At 44.3% G+C, this 19,329-nt stretch overlaps 1 protein-coding gene across 2 annotated transcripts; it reads left to right on the top strand.

Annotated features, from left to right (window-relative positions):
* Positions 1–1,858: 1,858 nt before the first annotated feature.
* NFE2L3 (NFE2 like bZIP transcription factor 3) lies at positions 1,859–19,219 on the top strand. 2 transcript variants are annotated; one of them, XM_068169633.1, is made up of 5 exons: positions 1,859–1,962; positions 2,222–2,283; positions 10,823–10,924; positions 12,278–12,361; positions 15,138–19,219. In XM_068169633.1, the coding sequence occupies exons 1-5, from the start codon at positions 1,953–1,955 to the stop codon at positions 16,344–16,346; spliced, it is 1,467 nt and encodes a 488-aa protein (XP_068025734.1). In that variant the 5' UTR covers positions 1,859–1,952; the 3' UTR covers positions 16,347–19,219. The 2 variants fall into 2 exon arrangements, with proteins under 2 accessions (XP_068025734.1, XP_068025735.1); XM_068169634.1 differs by lacking the exons at positions 1,859–1,962; positions 2,222–2,283 and adding an exon at positions 2,451–2,702 and having other exon boundaries at positions 15,138–19,218.
* Positions 19,220–19,329: the final 110 nt, after the last annotated feature.

The following is a 19,329-nucleotide window of genomic DNA, read 5'->3' as shown; positions in this document are numbered from 1 at the left end:
TGTGAGACACTGCTAGCTGAGCACACTGTTTGAGGGCAGGATTTTGAAGTCACAGAACCACACAATGTTAGGGGTTGGAAGGGACCTCAAAAGATCATCTAGTCCAACCCCCCTGCTAGAGCAGGACTACCTAGAGCTGATCACATGGGAACACATCTAGATAGGTTTTGAATGTCTCCAGTGAAGGATATTGCACAACCTCTCTGGGCAGACTTCTCCAGTGCTCTGTCACCCCCACAGCAAGAAGTCCTGAACACTGAGAGACAGAGACCTGAAGAGCATCCCTAAACCTACCACCATAAAATCTCTTCTGAGCGAAGGTTGTCTGCAGTTCAAGGCCTATTTGGCCTGCATCAGGAACAGTGTGGCCAGTAGGAGCAGGGAGGTCATTCTGCCCCTGTATACTGCACTGGTTAGGCCACACCTCGAGTACTGTGTCCAGTTCTGGGCCCCTCAGTTTAGGAAGGAGGTTGACTTGCTGGAACGAGTCCAGAGAAGAGCAACAAAGTTGGTGAGGGGTTTGGAACACAAGCCCTATGAGGAGAGGCTGAGGGAGCTGGAGTTGCTCAGCCTGGAGAAGAGGAGACTCAGGGGTGACCTTATCACTCTCTACAACTACCTGAAGGGAGGTTGTAGACAGGTGGATGATGGTTTCTTCTCCCAGGCACCCAGTACCAGAACAAGAGGACACAGTCTCAGGCTGCACCAGGGGAGGTTCAGGTTGGATGTTAGGAAGAAGTTCTATACAGAAAGAGTGATTGCCCATTGGAATGGGCTGCCCGGGGAGGTGGTGGAGTCGCCGTCATTGAAGGCGTTCAGGAGGAGACTTGCTGGGGTGCTTGGTGCCATGGGTTAGCTGTTTGGGTGGGTTGGATTGGTTGATGGGTTGGACGCGATGATCTTGAAGGTCTCTTCCAACCTGGTTTGGTTTATTCTAATAAAGGTTATTCTAATAAAGATTTATTTAACTTTGCAGGCTTTGCTGTTCATGCACACCGTTGTAGTGGCTCACAGTGGCCACAGAGAGGCTCTTGTCAGTCCTGAGGAGCGGCGTGTGCCGGGTTGAGCACCCAGCGCTGGGACCGGCAAAAGAGTGCCCTGATACAACAGCTGTGCTTCAGGTGGTACTGAAGGTGCACCGCGCATCGTCAAGGGAAAGTTAAGGGAAACGTGGCAGGGGAAGGCAGGAAAGGGTTTAACACCAATGAGTAATGTGGAATGTAATGACTTCTTGTGGTGGACGTCTGTCCTGACATTTGTGCCATGAATCATAGCGTGAAGTCTCCTGAATTTAGCTTAGGTCACATATAATTATTATCTTTCTTTTTTAATAACAAAATAAACATTGTTACCTTCAGTTATGCTTTGAGTTTAAAAGTTAAAAGAGCTCTCTGGCATGGGGAAAACCCTGGTAATGGAAGACCCTAGCAGCTTCCAGTTGATCTGGATCTTTGAAAGAAAACCTTTTTGTTTTTTAAAAGAGAAACACAGAGCAAAAAAAAAAGAGACGGGCAAGAAACCCAACCCACGCCAAACAAAACCAAAGGAAAAAAACCACCCAAACAAACAAACAAAACCCCAACCCACACCAAAACCCAAACAAACAAAACAAACAAACAAAAACTTACAATGAAAAAAACAAATGTATTGGAATTCAAGAAACTAAGATGCAAGAAAATGACAGGAGGATTGTAATACACCCATGGCACAGTATCACAGCAGACACAATGAGAAAAGGGGAATGTCACCCATGATAACAGATAAATGAGAAACTGCACCCATCCCATACAGAGTTATCACTGGAGAAGTGACTCTTTCCGGGTCTGCCCAAACAGCTTTATGCCACAAACATGCTAAACCAAGGCTGAAACACTCAGATAAGTGAAAGTGATGAGAAGTGGTAAAAGGCCTTTTCAGAGGAGAGAATAAAACCGCTAGCAAAGATAACTAGGATGGGCGAGAGTAAGTTCATGTAGCGTTAAGTAGAAATGCTGTGGGAAATGCAGGGGGGAAAGCAAAGGCATTGCATAGGTATTTAGATACCAGGCTGACTGTAATTAAAGCCTGTACCTGGTTGTTGTTGTTTGTTTGTTCGGGGGGTGGGGAGGAGGAAGAAGGAGAATGTTTACTACCAGAGGGGCAAGTTATATAACCTTTAAAAAATGTATTTATTTTCCCTCTCCTCTAGTACTTTCTAACTGGTCTCTTTTTTTTTTTCTAGTTCACTCCAGCGACCGCCAGCTTTTGCTCCCTCCGGGCACGCAGGAAACCCCCAGGACGCAGGTGGGGTGCGGGGGTAAGGGATGCCGACGCCCCTGTTCCGCATCCCGCTCCCTGTCCCGCATCCCCGACCCGCCCTTGTTCTTCCTCCTGACCGGGGACAGGGCCGGTCCGGCGGCAGGGAGGGGGATATACGGAGCGGGGCCGGGCCGGAGGGCAGGGTTTGTGCCTACTGCGGCAGTTCGTTTGCCTCACGCATTTCAAGGAGAGCGTCGGCTGCGGGGCCCCTGCCGGCAGTCTGCCATGGGTCACCGACTCTCCCGAGCTTCCTTGGGTTCCGCTGCCAGCCGGACCTACCCCGGTGGGCGTCCGCCTCGGCCCCGGGAGAGCGGCGGCGCCCGATGCTGCCCGTCCTGCTCGGATGAGTCGCTCCGCGCTCAGCCGCGGGAGGAGAACGGGGCAGCGGCGGCCCCATGGCGGAGGTAAGGGCGGAGGCGGCGGCAGCGGCGGGATGGCCCTGGGGACGGGAGAGACGTGTGCTGACCCGCCCGGGCAGGCAGGGGCAGAAGCGGACTCCCGGATATGCCGAGCCTGTCTCGGCCGAGCAAGGAGCCCCTGTACCCTATGTCCGTTTGGACGGGCTGGGAGTGTCGGTACAGGGCGAGCTGTGGGGACGCGAAGGAGGAAGCTCTTCTGAACCATGTTCACCAAAAAGAAGAGAAGCACTTCCCAGAAGGGAGCAGGACTGGCCTGTACAAGTTCCCTTCCTGCAGTGGGCTCCCGTGTCGGAAAGGGGTCCCAGGCACCGGGGAGTGCTGCAACCCAGGCGGCAGGTTGGCGCTGTACTGTACCGCCACGGAGCCTCCTGCTCACGGAGCAGCTGGTGGCTCTCCGGGCACCGGAGCGGGGTCAGCCCATCGGAGAAAAGCGTGTCCCTAGCACCGCGCGTCACCTGCAAGGCAGGGCTGCAGGGCCAGGGCTGACAGCTCGGCTTGACATTTCCTCCGGAATCACCTTAGTTTTCGTCGTGAGACCATGAAGGCAACTCCAGAATGGCATGTGGCGGCAGAAATGCAGCTTTTCAGTGCTCCGTGATGAAGCAAAACGGCACTCCTCATCTTGGGGAAGGGCACACGTATGTTGCAGTCCGGTAACGACACTTGCCAGCAACATTCCTGACATCTTGGGAGCTTTGCTACGTGCCAGGGCTAACCTCCAGCCTGGTTGTATCTGCCTCTGTTTTCAGTGTGGCATCTAGAACAATGCACTCAGGCAGTTAAGTACCCAGCAGCAGTGGCCCGTTTGTCTATTTCGGTTTCACAACATGCAGTCCTTGCTGCACCTCTGCATGCCCCCGCTCAGACCTTTGTTCTGCAGGAGAGGTGTGCATGCTGGTAACTGGAAGATGAGCTGAGCCATTCAGCTATAAGGGCTGCTTTTTGGAGTTAAGTCACTAGTGGGCATAGTCCTTAATTTTTCCAGAGTAGTTTGTGCAGATACACTGTGCAGACAGAGGAAGGTGCAGTAATGCCATGATAGAGGTTTTGTGATACTGATGTTCAGTACTTTTTGAAATGCCAAGTTGAACTAACAAGATTTTTCGAGTTGGTTTTGAACTGTTATGAATAGCTGGTTGGTATGAATTAATGTCCCAGCTTGAAGTGGTGATTGTAAATTCCTTGCATGGTAGGTTCTTTTTTACCTTGTTCCCTTTCCTCTCTCTCTCTCCCTTCCCCTGCCATGTGCTATCTTGGTTATTCCTAAAGTAGTTACAAATCTAGTTCCAGCACCTTCACTTCACTCGTTTCAGTGGAGACATGATTCATTTCTTTGCTGAATAGAAGTCTAGGCCTCTCTCTGAAGTACATTTTGTTAAAGTGAAAGAATGATTGGAGCAAGATAAAGCAGTATTAAGTTCTTAACCTAAAACGCAAATGGGCTTCTAAGTGAACACCCCTGTGTCTCTCCCACCAGACTTCTTTTGAAGTGCATGACAGGTCCAAAACATGGAAAAAGAAAACCCAAAGGAAAAAGTTGGTCTTTGTTTTAAAGGTGACCTCTGTAGGTTTGAGTAAGTCCACTTGTGCTGTCAAAATGTTACTGCAACAGTGTAATGGATTTCAAAGTGCTTTAGCTGATTTATAACCTTCATTTTGCTTTTTGTGAAAGTAGACCACAGCTATTTTTAGCATTTCTCATATCCCCTGTAGATCAGGACAAGGAGGCTGTGTAAACAGATGAAAGTGATTGCTTTGCTCTGCTCAGTAGTGTGGGATTGGGTGACGTTCTGAACAGTTAGCAGCAGGATTCACCCAACCCTGGATTAGTTTCTTCCTGGGTTCTAGTTCCCTGCTGGGAGCATCTCAGGCAACACATTGCAAGCTGTTGATCCTCATCCTTAGGGAACTGGTATTTAAAACCATTCTGGAAGACCACTGCAGATGGAAACCAAAATTGATCCAGTGGTGGAAGTGTGCTGTTGGAGCATGCTAAACTGCATGGGGTTGGCTGGCCTATTTTCCTACTCTGTGCTAAGGTGAGTAGTGGTACAGTGTTAGGATGGCCTGAGCAATTCAGCTTTGACAAGGAATAAAGCAAACAGGTGGATTCTTACATTCAACTTGCTGCCCTACAGACTGGACTCAACCCTTGACTTTGTCTTCACTGTGTTCCCAGCAAGTGATCTGCGCTAGATTCTGTGGTCCTGCTCTGGCAGGGAGGGTTGGACTTGAAGATCTCCAGAGGTCCATTACAACCTCTAACATCCTGTGATCCTTGTAGCCATGAGCTGTGTAGTTTTAGCCCTGTTTGCTAACTGCACGGTGATCAATAGCTGAAACCAGTTTGCTTAGGCTTTCTTCTGCTGCTGGAGAGGGCTGGTGCTCACCCATCCAATGCACCACCATAGACCTATTCATATTTTGATGTTGTTACAGGTTCTACTCTCTCATGAGGTTTTATAGACAATAAATAATGTATGGGTGTGGGAAGCAAGGGAAGCTGTCAGGTGGAGGGATAGTTTGATGTACAGTGTACCCAGATCATGCTGAGATCAATAATCTGAGGTGAGTAAAGGGAAGCTGAAGGCTCTATTTTTAACACAGTAAGAAATCCTGAAAACCTGCCAGGGCAGGCAGCATCCTTCCAATTAAGAGTAGGCCAGACCACCCCAAAATCATACTTGCTCTCATATCCATATTGATTCCTGGACCACCCTAAGTAGCATATTTGACATAAATTACTATTTTTCCTATTCCAAAGACAAAATGAAGCCTATTTTTTACTTACAATGAGTTGTGCCTTAGGGGAAGGCCAGATGCCCAGTTGGAGCCCAGCTGTCCAGCCTACAAGGCTGGTGGATAATTTTTTCTCAGGCTGTTCTCTAGACCCACTAAAACTAGTAAGTGGCAGAAGGAAGATTGGAGTTTGAGGTGTTTGGGGAAGCTGAGTTTGTGTGTGTTTGTTTGTTTTTAATGGGAGCTGTAGTGTAAATCTGCCTTGTGCTTGCATAGAAGTTCTTCCAAGTGCAAAGCAAAGGTTGTCTTCGGGTAGGTTTGCAGTTTACTGCTTGGAAGTGGCGTGCTGTGGGAGGTGTGAGCTTTCACACCCTCCAGTGGTAGAAGCAGAAAGGCTGCTGCAATGAATGGGTTTGGCACTAATATTAAGTCTTCTACAATTAGCAACATTTCAGCTTTTTTTGTGTGTAAAGATGAACCACATGTGGTCTTGGTCTGGCTCTTGCGTTCTTAGGGCTATTACTATAACTCCATTACTGTTTATTAATGCAAAGTAAGCATTCAGCCTGGAGAAGAGGAGACTTAGAGGGGACCTTATCACTCTCTACAATTACCTAAAAGGAAGCTGTAGTCAGGTGGGGGTTAGACTCTTCTCCCAGACAACTTGTGACAGGACAAGAAGGCATGGTGTGAAGCTGTGCCAGGGGAGGTTTAGGTTGGATATTAGGAAGCACTTCCTCACAGAAAGACTGATTAGGCACTAGGATGGACTGCCCAGGGAGGTGGGGGAGTTGCCATCACTGGAGGTCTTTAAGAAAAGATTGGATGTGGCACTTGGTGGCATGCTTTAGCTGATGTGGTAGTGTTAGGTCATAGGCTGGACTTGATGATCTCAGAGGTCTTTTCCAGCCTCAAAAATTCTGTGATTCTGTGATCAAGGCAGAAACAGTAAGTGTGGCAATGCAGTATTAAACAGTATTTATACCCAATCCTTTTTGTCATTAGATGTATATTCAGACTGCAAAATTAGCTATCTTTAAAGAAATGCCTTATTAAAAAATATGATATGACTGTTTCTAGGGGAGGCACTCCTCCTATTCTCCCCATAGTAACTATGCATAGTATACTATTGCACAGTAGCCCAGCAATCTCAATCCCAAGAAATGCACAACCATAAAAAGAAGTGTGCAGTTGTTGAGCAGTACTTTTCAGATGTTCTTCATTACTGGGAAAGATTTAGCAAGCTGGTGGGAAGTGTGATGTCAGAGAGTAAATCTTAACAGCATAAACCTGGGGATTTTTGTTAAAAGCTCAAACTGAGAAGTGAAGGTGAAAGGGTGCTAGTTGTGTGATGTGATTTCTGTAGTTCCACTGAAGTGATCCCATACATAGACCTTGGTGTTGTGAACCATCTTACAGGCATTGTATCTACTCCACCACTGTTGTGAAAAGCTGGTCACAGGGCCTGCTCATAGAATCATAAAATCATAGAATCAATAAGGTTGGAAAAGACCTCAAAGATCATCAAGTCCAACCTTTCAGCCAAGATCTCATGACTACTAGACCGTGGCACCAAGTGCTACATCCAGTCCCCTCTTGAACACCTCATACTCTGCCTTAGCAGCAGCAGCTGATTTCTAGGCAACTCAGCTCAGGAGGAGCTGCTCAAGGGCTTTAATGTTAGTTGTTCTTGACTTCTTATCTGCTTTTGATGATGATGATGGTGAATTTTATTATTTAGGATGGTAACAGATCATGTTAATTTGTCAAGTATTAGGTTGGTTCTATGTAACATTAAAGACTAGCCCTGCCTGATCCTGCAAATGTGATTATTAGAATAGAATAAACCTTTATTAGAATAAACCAAGCCAGGTTGGAAGAGACCTTCAAGATCAGCGTGTCCAACCCATCAACCAATCCAACCCACCCAAACAGCTAACCCATGGCACCAAGCACCCCATCAAGTCTCCTTCTGAACACCTTCAATGACGGCGACTCCACCACCTCCCCGGGCAACCCATTCCATAGCGCAATCACTCTTTCTGTATAGAACTTCTTCCTAACATCCAACCTGAACCTCCCCTGGCGCAGCCTGAGACTGTGTCCTCTTGTTCTGGTACTGGCTGCCTGGGAGAAGAGACCATCATCCGCCTGTCTACAACCTCCCTTCAGGTGGTTGTAGAGAGTGATAAGGTCACCCCTGAGTCTCCTCTTCTCCAGGCTGAGCAACCCCAGCTCCCTCAGTCTTTCCTCATAGGGACTAGCTTCATGCCTGTGAATAGCTCCACTGAACTCATGGATAGTGCAGTTGGCAAGTAGATAGTTACCATGCTTTCAGTACCTTATATACTGATTTCTTTCTTCTGCTGTTTTACTGCATAGACAAAACAGGGAGGTTTGTGTGTGTGTGTGTTTAGGAAAGGAAATTTGTTTTCTCCTATTTGGTAATAACAAGTCATTTGGTCATTTCCAGCTGCAGCTGACAAAGACATAATGTATTGGAGTATCACTTTTAATAACTGGAAATTGTGTTAGACATCGCTGAAGGGAAGTACCTCATACATCAGACTGACAGACAAGTGCCCTGTATATCTATTTGCTGTTAGAAATCATTGTTCCCTTCCAGCCCTTGAAAAGAAAGTGTGGCAAAAAATGGAGAAAGCCAAGAAAGAAAAATTAATTTTCATAATTAAAAAAGGTTTTAATAAAAATGAAATGAATGTAACTTTATTTTCAAATTAGATTGACTTTTCCTCTGTAGTCTTATTTTTATACCTTCTTATATTTAGGTTTTATTGTGGTTTGTATGTAACTTAAAAAAAAACAACTCTCTTGCACATTCTGTTGACTGCTGCAACTGCTGTTTTAATCACAGAATCATAGAATGGTCCAGGCCAGAAGGGACCTCCAAAGGTCATCCAGTCCTATCTCCCTGCAGTCAGCAGGGACATCCCAAATTAGATCAGGATGCCCAGAGCCTCGTCGAGCATCACCTTGAATATCTCCAGGGAAGGAGCCTCAACCACCTCCCTGGGCAACCTGTTCCACTGTACCACCACCTTCATAGTGAAGAACTTCCTCCAGATATCCAATCTAAATCTGCTCTTCTCTGGTTTGAAGCCATTGCCCCTTGTCTTGTCACTGCAGGCCTTTTCAAAGTCTCTCCCCATCCTTCCTGTAGCCCCCTGAAGGTACTGGAAGGCTGCTATTAGGTCTCCCCAGAGCCTCCTCTTCTCCAGATTGAACAACCCAAGCTCCTTCAGCCTGTCTTCGTAATATAATGTATGCTTTCATATAAAACTTAGAAAGTTGTCCTGGTTTTGGCTGAGATAGAATTAATTTTCTTCCTAGTAGCTGGTACAATGCTGTGTTTTGGATTTAGTGTGAGAACAGTGCTGATAACACACTGATGGTTTATGTATTGCTAAGTAGTGCTTGTCCTAAGTCATGGACTTTTAAGCATCTTCTGCCCTGCCAATGAGAAGGGTGGAGGGGTACAATAAGCTAGGAGGGGACACAGCCAGTGTTGAGGAATGGCTTGAATCTAAGGGATGTGGTTCTATGGAACAACTACTTGAGCAAAATGTGTAGGCCTCACTCCATCTTGTTGCTTACTGCTCACAGTTAGCTGAAATGCCTTGTCACTATGACTTGTGACTATGATTGCAGCTGTGTTGCAAGATAACAAGATGTGAAATAAGGAACCAGTTAGAAAGGAGCTTTGCAATAGCACTGATAGCATGTAGGCCTAACCACAAGGAGGCTGGACATGATAATGTAACCCTGGCTAAGATGCTATATAAGCCGTGTATTTGAACAATGAAGTTGTAGCTTGCTTATCAATCATATTGATTGGCCGCGAGTCTTCCCTTGCCAGGAGCTCCCGACAGCCAGGACAAGCTGGTCAGAGGCATACTCCATACCTTGGGATGTTACACTCAGTATATAAACTCATTGAAGTTACTTGGGAGGGGCAGATTGCTGCTGAGAAGCTGGCTGTGGGTGGGACAGTGGGTGCTGAGCAATTGCCTTGTGCGTTACTTGTTTTTAATTGGGCTTTATTCCACTCTCTTTTTATCACCTTCATTTTCATTGCTATTATTATTATTGCTACTACTATCATAATTAAAAAATAATCTCAGTTATTAAACTGTTCTTTGTCTCCAGGTTTTACATGTATTCAGTTCTTATAGTATCATAGTATCAGTCAGGGTTGGAAGGGACCACAAGGATCATCTAGTTCCAACCCCCTGCCATGGGCAGGGACACCCCACACTAGATAAGGCTGGCCAGAGCCTCAATCATCCCACTAGAGCCTCCTCATCCCACTAGGGGGTGGGGAGCAAGGAGTGGAGGAGCAGCTATGCGGTGCTTAGTTGCTGGCTGGGGTTAAGCCACAACAAAAGTGCATCTGTGGTGATTTTTAGAACAGAACACTATCTTGTTACATTTGCTGCTGTTTGAGTTTGGTTCTTCTGCTCCTGCCATAGCATTTTGCTGGGGATATACAAAACTAATGCAGCGTGGCTGCTTGTTTTTTCTGGCGGTTGGTTCACCTAGTTTCACATTTTTATGTCAGACCTTCCCTGTAAAAGCTGAACTACCAAAGTTCTTAAAAACAGAGATATGGAAAGTTTTTCTTAATGATTTCATCTTATCTTAGCAATACCCTAGGCCTATAACAAAACAAGCAAGCAAACAAAAAAGTCTGCTGATATGACTGTAGACAGAACGTAACTTGACAAATGGTTTTGAAACTACTAGATCAGAACAATTTCATTGCTGGAAACTGGAAAAAAACACAAACAAACAAACAAACAAACAAAAAGCACCCAACATAATTTGGATAAATGGGAACTGGGTATTAACATGGAAATAAATGATGGGGAAACAGAGCTGCTATTACAGTACATATTAATGTGATTGCTTTCCTGAAAGAAAAAGCAAGGGATTTTGCTGACTGGCCATGGAAAATTATCAAGATCCCATCACTGAGTATATATCTGGCTTGAATGTGTTGTGAAATGACATCCAAAAGACACTGATAGCCCAAACTTTCCATGAAATCACATCCTGGTGTACCTGGTAGAAGAATTTGTTTCCAGTGTTCATGAATATGTTTGTACCACAGACGGGTTCAGGGCCTGGGCAGTTAAAGAGAAGGTGGTGTCTGCACTCCTGAACTGGTTGGTCTCATTCTGCCCCCAAAGTCTGCAGAGTCAGTTCATCCACATGAATTAACTACTCAGTGTATATTTTGCTTAAAATGCTGTAGGTGTAGGGAAGGGGAGGGGGGGGAGAGTGCATTTAAAAGATTAATTTTGACAGTGTGTTTCTTAATAGAATTGTTTTATTTGTGTCTTCAGGATGTTGACCTGAAAGCATATCAAGAAGCTTTGGCTAACTACTGTCCACACCAAGGAGGTGATCAGCTGGAACTGCAAGAGGATGAGGAAGACACAAATCAGGTAAATTGTGAAAAAGTGGAAGAAGGGAAAGCTGTAGAGAGGAAGTGAGGAAGAATATAGGTCTTGTCACTGAGATAAAGAGTAGGGGAAGAAACAGAGTTAAGTGATTCTGAAAGCAGTATTTGATTTCCTCTTTTCATTTGGAGTGTCCTTTGCAAGGGCAGGAAAGAGTGACTTCAGATGACGATTTGTGAATGATGACCTTGTACACCTTCTCAAAACTTGCCTCCCCCAGTGTTGTTTATGTAGTTGAAATATTCTAAGGTTTACAGAAATCACTTGCAAGTAATAATTTTTCAGTTTGGTTTTATTTTCTTCATCATGAAGGTGTGTTTGTGGGCAAGGATGATGGGGTTTTTTTGGCCTACAAACACTTTAGACATGGATGCTAAATTGTACTGATGTAAAGCTTGATAATCAGATGCAGAGTTACATTTGGGAAACAGGATTGTTCAGATCTTAACATGCATGTTGTAATGAGAAGGAAGGAAACAATAATGTTAAATCAAAATGGGTGCACTGGGGGTTTTGTTCTCTCTCAGAGCTACAATGAAAAAAGCATTCATCCTTCTGGAGACCTTGTAAAGAACTGAGACACTGGGTTTCCTTCCAGCCCCTCTGTTTCCATTGGAATTAAAATAGAATACAATTGACCAGGTTGGAAAAGACCTTTGAGATCATCAAGACCAACCTATCATCCAACACTATCTAATCAATTAAACCATGGCACCAAGCACCCTATCCAGTCTCTTCCTAAACACCTCCAGTGATGGTGACTCCACCACCTCTCTGGGCAGCACATTCCAATGGCCAATCACTCTCTCTATGAAGAACTTCTTCCTAACATCCAGCCTAAACCTCCCCTGGTGCAGCTTGAGACTGTGTTCTCTTGTTCTGTTGGTGGTTCCCTGGGAGAGGAGACTGACCTCCATCTGGCTACAATCTCCCTTCAGGCAGCTGTAGACAGCAATAAGGTCTCCCCTGAGCCTCTCTTCTCCAAGCTAAGGAACCCCAGCTCCCACAGCCTCTCCTCATAGGGCTCGTGCTCCAAACCCCTCACCAGCTTTGTTTGCCACTGCCCTGCTGCTAGGCTTATTAAAATAGTTGATTTTTCACAGTGGTGGGTAGGAGCAGTCTCAAGAGAGGAGGAAAGCCCAGTTCTGCAGGCCACTCTTGCCATGAAGTCACTCTGCTCATTCTATCAGCATTACACCTCTGGATGCAGACTCAATGTCAGGGTTAGCAGCAGTGTTTCACAGATCTGTGCTCTGCTTCCTCTCAGACTTAGAATTTTCATCCTCTTTATGTAAAATAACTGTGCTTTACAAAGCTTTTCTGCTTCTTCTGTTACAGAGTAACCACAACTGTGGAGATTCTCTTTTCTCCTTAGAGGGCTGTTTCCAGCTGCTATCATCACAGATGGAAAACATGCTAGAGGTAAATGGAAAAGCACATGTATTGCTGATGAACTGGGACACAGGCAGTGATTCCTGCATGACTTACTGAACTTTCATAGAATAGAATCATAGATTCAACCAGGTTGGAAAAGACCTCAGAGATCATCAAGTCCAACCTATTACCTAATACCTCATCACAATTAAACCATGGCTTCAAGTGCCACATCCAGTCCCTTTTTGAACACCTCCCGGGAGAGTGACTCCACCACCTCCTTGGGCAGCACATTCCACTGGCCAATTACTCTTTCTGTGATGAACTTTCTCCTCACCTTGAGGTTAAACTTCCCCTGGTGCAGCTTGAGACTGTGTTCTCTTGTTCTGGTGCTGGTTGCCTGGGATGAGAGACCAACCCCCACCTGGCTACAACCTCCCTTCCTCCCTTCAGGTAGTTGTAAACAGCAATAAGGTCTCCCCTGAGCCTCCTCTTCTCCAGGCTAAACAATCCCAGCTCCCTCATCCTCTCCTTGTAGGGCTTGTGCTCAAGGCCTCTCACCAGCCTCATTGGCCTTCTCTGGACACATTCAAATGTCTCAATGTCCTGTCTAATTAAAAAACCACAACCAGAAATCACAACAGTGACTATATCAACAAATCAATGCAGTAAAACTTACCTGAAGACATTAAAGACATTGGTATTCACCTTTTACAGCAGCTGTCATTGGCTCTAGTAAAAAAAAATTTCCCCAGTAATTTGTCTGGGATTTCAAAACTGTAAAGTCTTCTCTGTCACCTGGTGTTCGAAGTTGGAATGGAGATTCTGGACAACTTAATTCCCTTTCTCAAACCTAATTCCAATCTGTCCTTACACAGTAGCTCTTAGTGTGTTTCTCTAGAACAACATTTAGTTACTAAGCAGTAGCAGCTATTAAGCAACTGCAGCCAAAGTTTCTGGAGTTTCTATACATACAGGGTCAGATGCTTCCAAGGCCTTACCTTCAAGCAGTACAGACCCATCTTTGCTGTAAATCAGGTCAGATAGCATAAGCAGAAACCCATTTTGTTTGCTTATTTTCTGGGCTTCTGATACTGTTCTTTAATGTATGGTTGCCCATCTTCAGGAAAAAAGCAGTTGTTGGAGTCTGTCTTCTGCAGCTCCTAGCTGCTGTCATTAACCATTAAGCTACTGCCTACATTCCCATTTTTGGCAATACTGTAAGGACATCTTACTTACATTTCCCATTGTAGGACACTTACATGCTCCACTTTTCCTCTGGAACACCTTGTGTTACAAATCTCTAAGTTTGAAAGTGCCTCCCAGCCCATAAATTAGCTTCCTTCTCTGTTGACATTTGGTAATGGATTGTACACTGACAAGCTTCAGAAGCTTATCAGTTCAGTTTTCCCTGTTCTTCATTCCCAATTTGAAAGGAACTTGGCTGTAGCCATTATGCTGCTATGTGGCTGCATATTTTATTTAAGATTATTAATGCACTGCCAGCTTGTGATAATCCATCTGCTGGAAATGGATTGCCTGGTTTTATTCCAGATGAAAATTCTTTTCACTGGGAGGGATTTTTTTAAATGGTTGACTTCCTAAGAATATTTCTTCTCTAGGACTTAATTGCAACAGCAGCTTCATCTGTGTTGACTAAGGTGGTATAGTACAAAGTACCTCCCTAGGAGAAATAAGGCTCTTCTGTTACATGAGCTCTCAGTAAGCATAGGAGAGAACTTAAGGTCTTTCTGGTACATCATTCCTTCCCTGTGAAAAATGCTTTTTGTGTTGTTCAGTGAACTACAGTCAGAAAAGTCCTTTCCTGCACCACACATCATACACTTCCTACTTAATGTATTTGTATGCTCAAGTTTATGGCATCTATTTATTCTATGACTATTCTACTTGTCAGCATGAGCCCTGATACAATCTTGTGCAGTAGCTTTGAACTTCTAAGACGCAACAGAACAGCTATAACCTTAAGCCCATCAAAATTGGGCCTTCATACTACTGAAGCATTTACTGCATGGACTTCAGGGCTGAAGCATCATACAGTAATTTTATTTTTGTAAAGAAAAATGGAGTAATTTAAAGTCAAGACATCCACAAGTGGGAGGGATGTTTCCTCCAAATTAGTCAGTAAAGGAATTGAGTTGAAATCTGACTACAACAGACCTCGGTTAGGGAGGAGCTAAGCCAAATGTGGCAGCCCATAGCCCCAAAAGCTCTGTAAACTGTGAAAGGAAAGCAGTGAAAATGTGCCAGCATGACCTTAGCATTCCTGTCCTACTCCTCTTTTTTCTCACACCCTTGTTCTCACTGGTTAAGTCCTGCCAGTGAGCTGTTGATCTTGCTTACAGTGTTCATTTGCTAACAGTTCATCACCTTGAACCAGATTACCCTGGAATCTGCTGATCATAAAGAGCATTATCAGGGAAGGGGCAGGACCACCCCTCCTAGAAGGACCTTTTCTTAAGACCATGTTATGTAGGCTGTAGCTTGATGTACTCTTAGCAACAGTCTCACATCTAACTCTTACCAGTCCCACACTGTCCTTTGCAAGTCCTTCTCCTCACACCCCTTTAGTCACTTTTCTCCTGCACCCTTCCTGCTTCCTCTAGCCATATGCCAACACAGGTTATGCCGTACACAAATGGGAAACAGCATTTAGGGTAACTAACATTTTGACTTTAATAGATTTAAATAGTAGAACAGTAAAAAAATAATTGATGAAGCCTGTAGGTGAGGGATGTAGAGGCATATGTTTTAATAAAAGTCCCATTTCCCACCCTCCCCCCCATACCCTCCCCTCATCTTTTAGGTGAATTTACTGGAGGATACACAAGTTGCTACTTCTGGTAGGGGCCAAGAACCATCATCCTCACACTGCAATGTAAGTTTGGCCCAGACACTTTTCAGTCACTATTTCAGACCTCATGAGGCCACACTGCTGAAAACAGACCACCCCATGGAATCACATTCAGAAACAAGGCATTCACAAAGGCAAGACTGTTGTCCTCAGTCAGACTCTAGTATCACAGATCCAGAACCACTGCTTCATGGGTCACACATGACAGGGCTGTTTCCAGCTACTGACATTGGAAACCTAACTGCCCCTGAGAATGATTTTGATAAAATTAAATCAGTGTCTTTGGCTTTAGAGGACAGCTCTGATCCTATAGAAGTTTCTCAGCTTTTTGAAGAATCTGGCCTAGATTTGGCACTGTGTTTGAATTCAAGTCACAGCACTGCCTCTTACTCAACCAGCAGTGAAGGTGCTATTGGGTACAACAGCAATACTAATTCTGCTTCTTCATGTGGCTTAGAAGCCATTGGTGGCCACAGCCAAGAACACACTAAATATGACCACGTGGAACATGCAGGTGATTCAGAGTGTTCTAGAAAAGCCACACTCAAGCAGTTTCTACATAAACACACTTATCAGCTGCCAAGTCAAGCAGCATCCACTCCAGTTCATCAACAGCTGTGGATGAAGCCATCAAAGGAAGTAAAGGACAAGTGCTGCAACACAACTGGTACAAAGCTCAGCAGTGACGAGCACCCCACAAACTCTCCAAATATACCATTTTCAGCTGAGGAAATTGTGAGCATGCCTGTGGACTCTTTCAACACCATGCTAGCAAAGAACCAGCTGACAGATACCCAGGTATCGCTTCTGCGTGGCATCAGACGCCGCGGAAAAAACAAAGTCGCTGCCCAAAACTGTCGCAAACGCAAACTGAAGGCAATTCTGAAGTTGGAAGAAGCCGTGTGTGACCTTCAAACACAAAAGGAGAGCCTTATAAAGGAGCGCTCTCAGTGCAGCAGATCCATCAGCCGGCTGAAGCAAGAGTTAAAAGGCTTGTACCGTGACATTTTCAGTCACCTGAAGGATGACCAAGGCAGACCTGTTAACCCCTGCCAGTATGTCATGCATTGCAGCAGTGATGGCAGCTTTCTCCTACTACCCAAGTATTTAGTCAAACCAGAACAGAAACAAGATAACAAAAAAGAGCAGAAACAAAATTGAGGTGGCTGAAGATCATAGATTTTATTTTTCCAATGGAATGCCAAGGGTATTTGTGTGAAGACCGGAGGCTGGTGATTACTGCATTACAGACAGGCGACTACATTTAAGGAGGAAGACTGCATGGCCATGGGTCTGGCAAACCCAGACAATGGTGATGCTAGAATGGTGTACTAGCTGAGGCTTCTGAATGAGGAACTGCTTGGTTTTAATTGAAGGAGCTAGGCTAGTACCATAGGTGGAGTTATACAGACCTATGTAAAACTAGGAGTTTAGTTCCTGTTGCTGGGGGAAGGAGAGCATCAGTGTGGCAACAGAACAAGCTTTAGATTGCACAGGGAAGAAAAATATTTGAGTCTTCAGTACTTGATTCTTCATATATAAAGGGACCTTATTGTTTTAGTTTAGCACTGAAACAAAGAGAGTAGCTCAAGTTCATCTTCACATTAAATTCACTGTATTTCTAAGAGAGGCTTTGCATTTATCCAGAACCATTGTGCTGTTTTTAAAGCATCTTCAAAGTTACGGATTTAATTTGCTTTAGATTTCCCCCAGATCATTAAACTAAATTAAATCAGACCAATTTACTATTTATCTGTACTTGTGCTAATGAGGTTACACTCTGATAGTTGCTTTCATGGAGGAGCTTTTGGGTTTAATATGTATTTATGCTATGAAAAAGACATTTCGTGCACTTAGAACCACTTAGCCTTTTCTATTTTATAGCTTGTAAAGGATCTGCAAAAACAAAAAAAGATGTCCTAAAAGACCTGCAATGAATGGCAAGAGGTTGATTAGTTTGCAAGACATTAACAACTAGATAGCAACACTCATTTTGTATACAAACACCATGAAAGTGGTATTAAAAAAAGAAATAAACCATTGGTCATGTCATGACAGCGTAGCAACTTCATGGTCAGTATGCTAAAGAAGCACTTGGATCAAACACTTAAAAACTACACATCCACCTAATAGAAATTTAAAAGCCAAATGATGCCTTTTCAAGGTAAGACTCTGCCATTAACATGTAAAATCACCTCTGCACTTGTGTTTACTGGTAACTGGTAGCATTAAGTGATGCTTGCTAAAGAGGGAGTGCAAAATGCACTGAATTACCAATAATTAGATCAGCCAGTTTGAAGTACTTGCATTTTATATATACATAAAATTTCGAAGTCTTTAAATGAGTGCATCTGTTACCAAGTTTTGCCACAGCCTCGCATCAATAAGGTAAATTCACAGTGGAAACTCACGAGGGGCTCTCGCTGTGGGTTAAGCATCGGTGTGACGCGTACCTGTCTGAACTGGTATTCACAAGGAGTGTATCAAACCCCTAGTTCAGCAACTTCAACCAAAACATGCAACAGGTACAGATGATCAATGTGAACTTTATTTCTAGTGCCATGGAAAAAACCCAAACAACGGGAACACCAGATTACACATCCCAGTCAGCCCAGTTGTCGTGTTTTAATTGACATAAGCATTTAGAAGTCTCTGCATGACCTACGTACACAAATTCTGGTAAGCATCAAGAATGAGGCTCGTAAGTGACAAAACCCAAACCCCATGTATTTCTGGTTTAGGGCACTGCAACTCAGGTTTCTAGGCTTAGAATGAAAGGGAGGGAGAAAAAAGGAGAAAAGGGCCTTGTGATGCCCGGTCTTTCAGTACCGTCAGTGCTGCAGACGTTTGTAAAGCCAGCTGCCAACGAAGTGAAGCCAACAGCCCAACTGAGCAATAAATGGTTAAATTTTGGCATACACTGAAACCAAGGAAGCATGTTCCAACTCTGAATTTCAGCAAGCAACCCCAACAGTGTGATGAGCCAGGTAAAGAGATCAGTCCCAACCCTATTCCATTCCATGTAAATTTGCATATTATTTAGTATCATGAACTGTCCTCAGTCTATGCCACTCATTATTGCTCCAAAATTGCACTTCTTACAATCTGGATTCCTGAGGTCAGCTAACAACTATACCTCTATAAAACCACCTGCTGGTGACACAACACAGAGCATGAAGTCTGGATGCACTATACACTTTTTCTCACACCTTCACCTACCTACTCAGGGAACACAAAACTGTAGACAGAATTCAATGTCCTGCTTTTCTCCCCATTCCCCACCATTTTTGCCCCAGACCCAGCATACTTTTGAAGTGTCTTTCCATTCTGTGACTAGCCTGTGTTGAAACAAAACCAACCCCAAACATTGTTGTCTGGGGTAAAACTTAAGATTTTCACATCCTTAAATTACTTGTGGAAGCTCAGCTACACAAATCAGGAGAGAGCAGGTTTTGTGGTAAGCTTTCATCCCAAGATAAACGGTTCCTGAGTCTACATTTACAATGTTCCTGTAATGGCCTTTCAGCCTATGTATGAAAAGGAGACATTGTACAGGAAGCAAGCAGCTATGCAGGAAAACAGCTGACAGAAAACTTCTAACTCACATGGTTGGAAAAGGTGGAATTCTCCTGACTGAAGTTTGTCTTAAGCTTTCTTACTGATGAGACTTAAAGAAACCAAAATCCCAAGTGTACAAAACAGAAACTATGCTGTGTAGAAAGACATATTGTGATATCAAAGTTTTTCTGGAGCCAGGTGTCTAGTGAAAAAGCTGTTAAGGCTGCATTCTGCCTCACTGAACATGAACACGGAGAAAGGCATCTCTCTGAAGAAACAATGAAAACACCTTCAGACTTGTTACACTGCTGGCAAACTGCAAAGCTGAAGATTGTCGATTTACCCGTTGATAATGCAATTAAAAAAAAACACAACACAAAACCAAAACACCAGTGTGGGAGTTCTTATTGTTCCCATGGTAGAGCAATCTGTAAGACTTGAGTGAACATTAGGTTTGTTACATCAATAACGAAAGTAACATGTTATCATATTATCTACAAGCGGTTACAAAAGGTCCGACTGAGCAAGTAGAGGAAAAACAGTGGGTGGTGGGGAAAGCACAAAGAATGCCGATTACCTTCCCGAT

Source organism: Melanerpes formicivorus, unplaced genomic scaffold (genome assembly GCF_026170545.1).
Source record: "Melanerpes formicivorus ecotype bairdi unplaced genomic scaffold, bMelFor1.0.p_v2 SCAF_207, whole genome shotgun sequence".
Classification (NCBI taxonomy): Eukaryota; Metazoa; Chordata; class Aves; order Piciformes; family Picidae; genus Melanerpes; species Melanerpes formicivorus.
This window is presented reverse-complemented; position numbering and strand designations above follow the sequence as displayed.

Bases quoted from the DNA above. Each gene is read 5' to 3' on its own strand.
- NFE2L3 (XM_068169633.1), top strand. The intron at 2,284-10,822 runs GTGGGGTGCGGG...TTGTGTCTTCAG, and splicing joins AGGAAACCCCCAGGACGCAG to GATGTTGACCTGAAAGCATA. The intron at 12,362-15,137 runs GTAAATGGAAAA...CTCATCTTTTAG, and splicing joins AGATGGAAAACATGCTAGAG to GTGAATTTACTGGAGGATAC.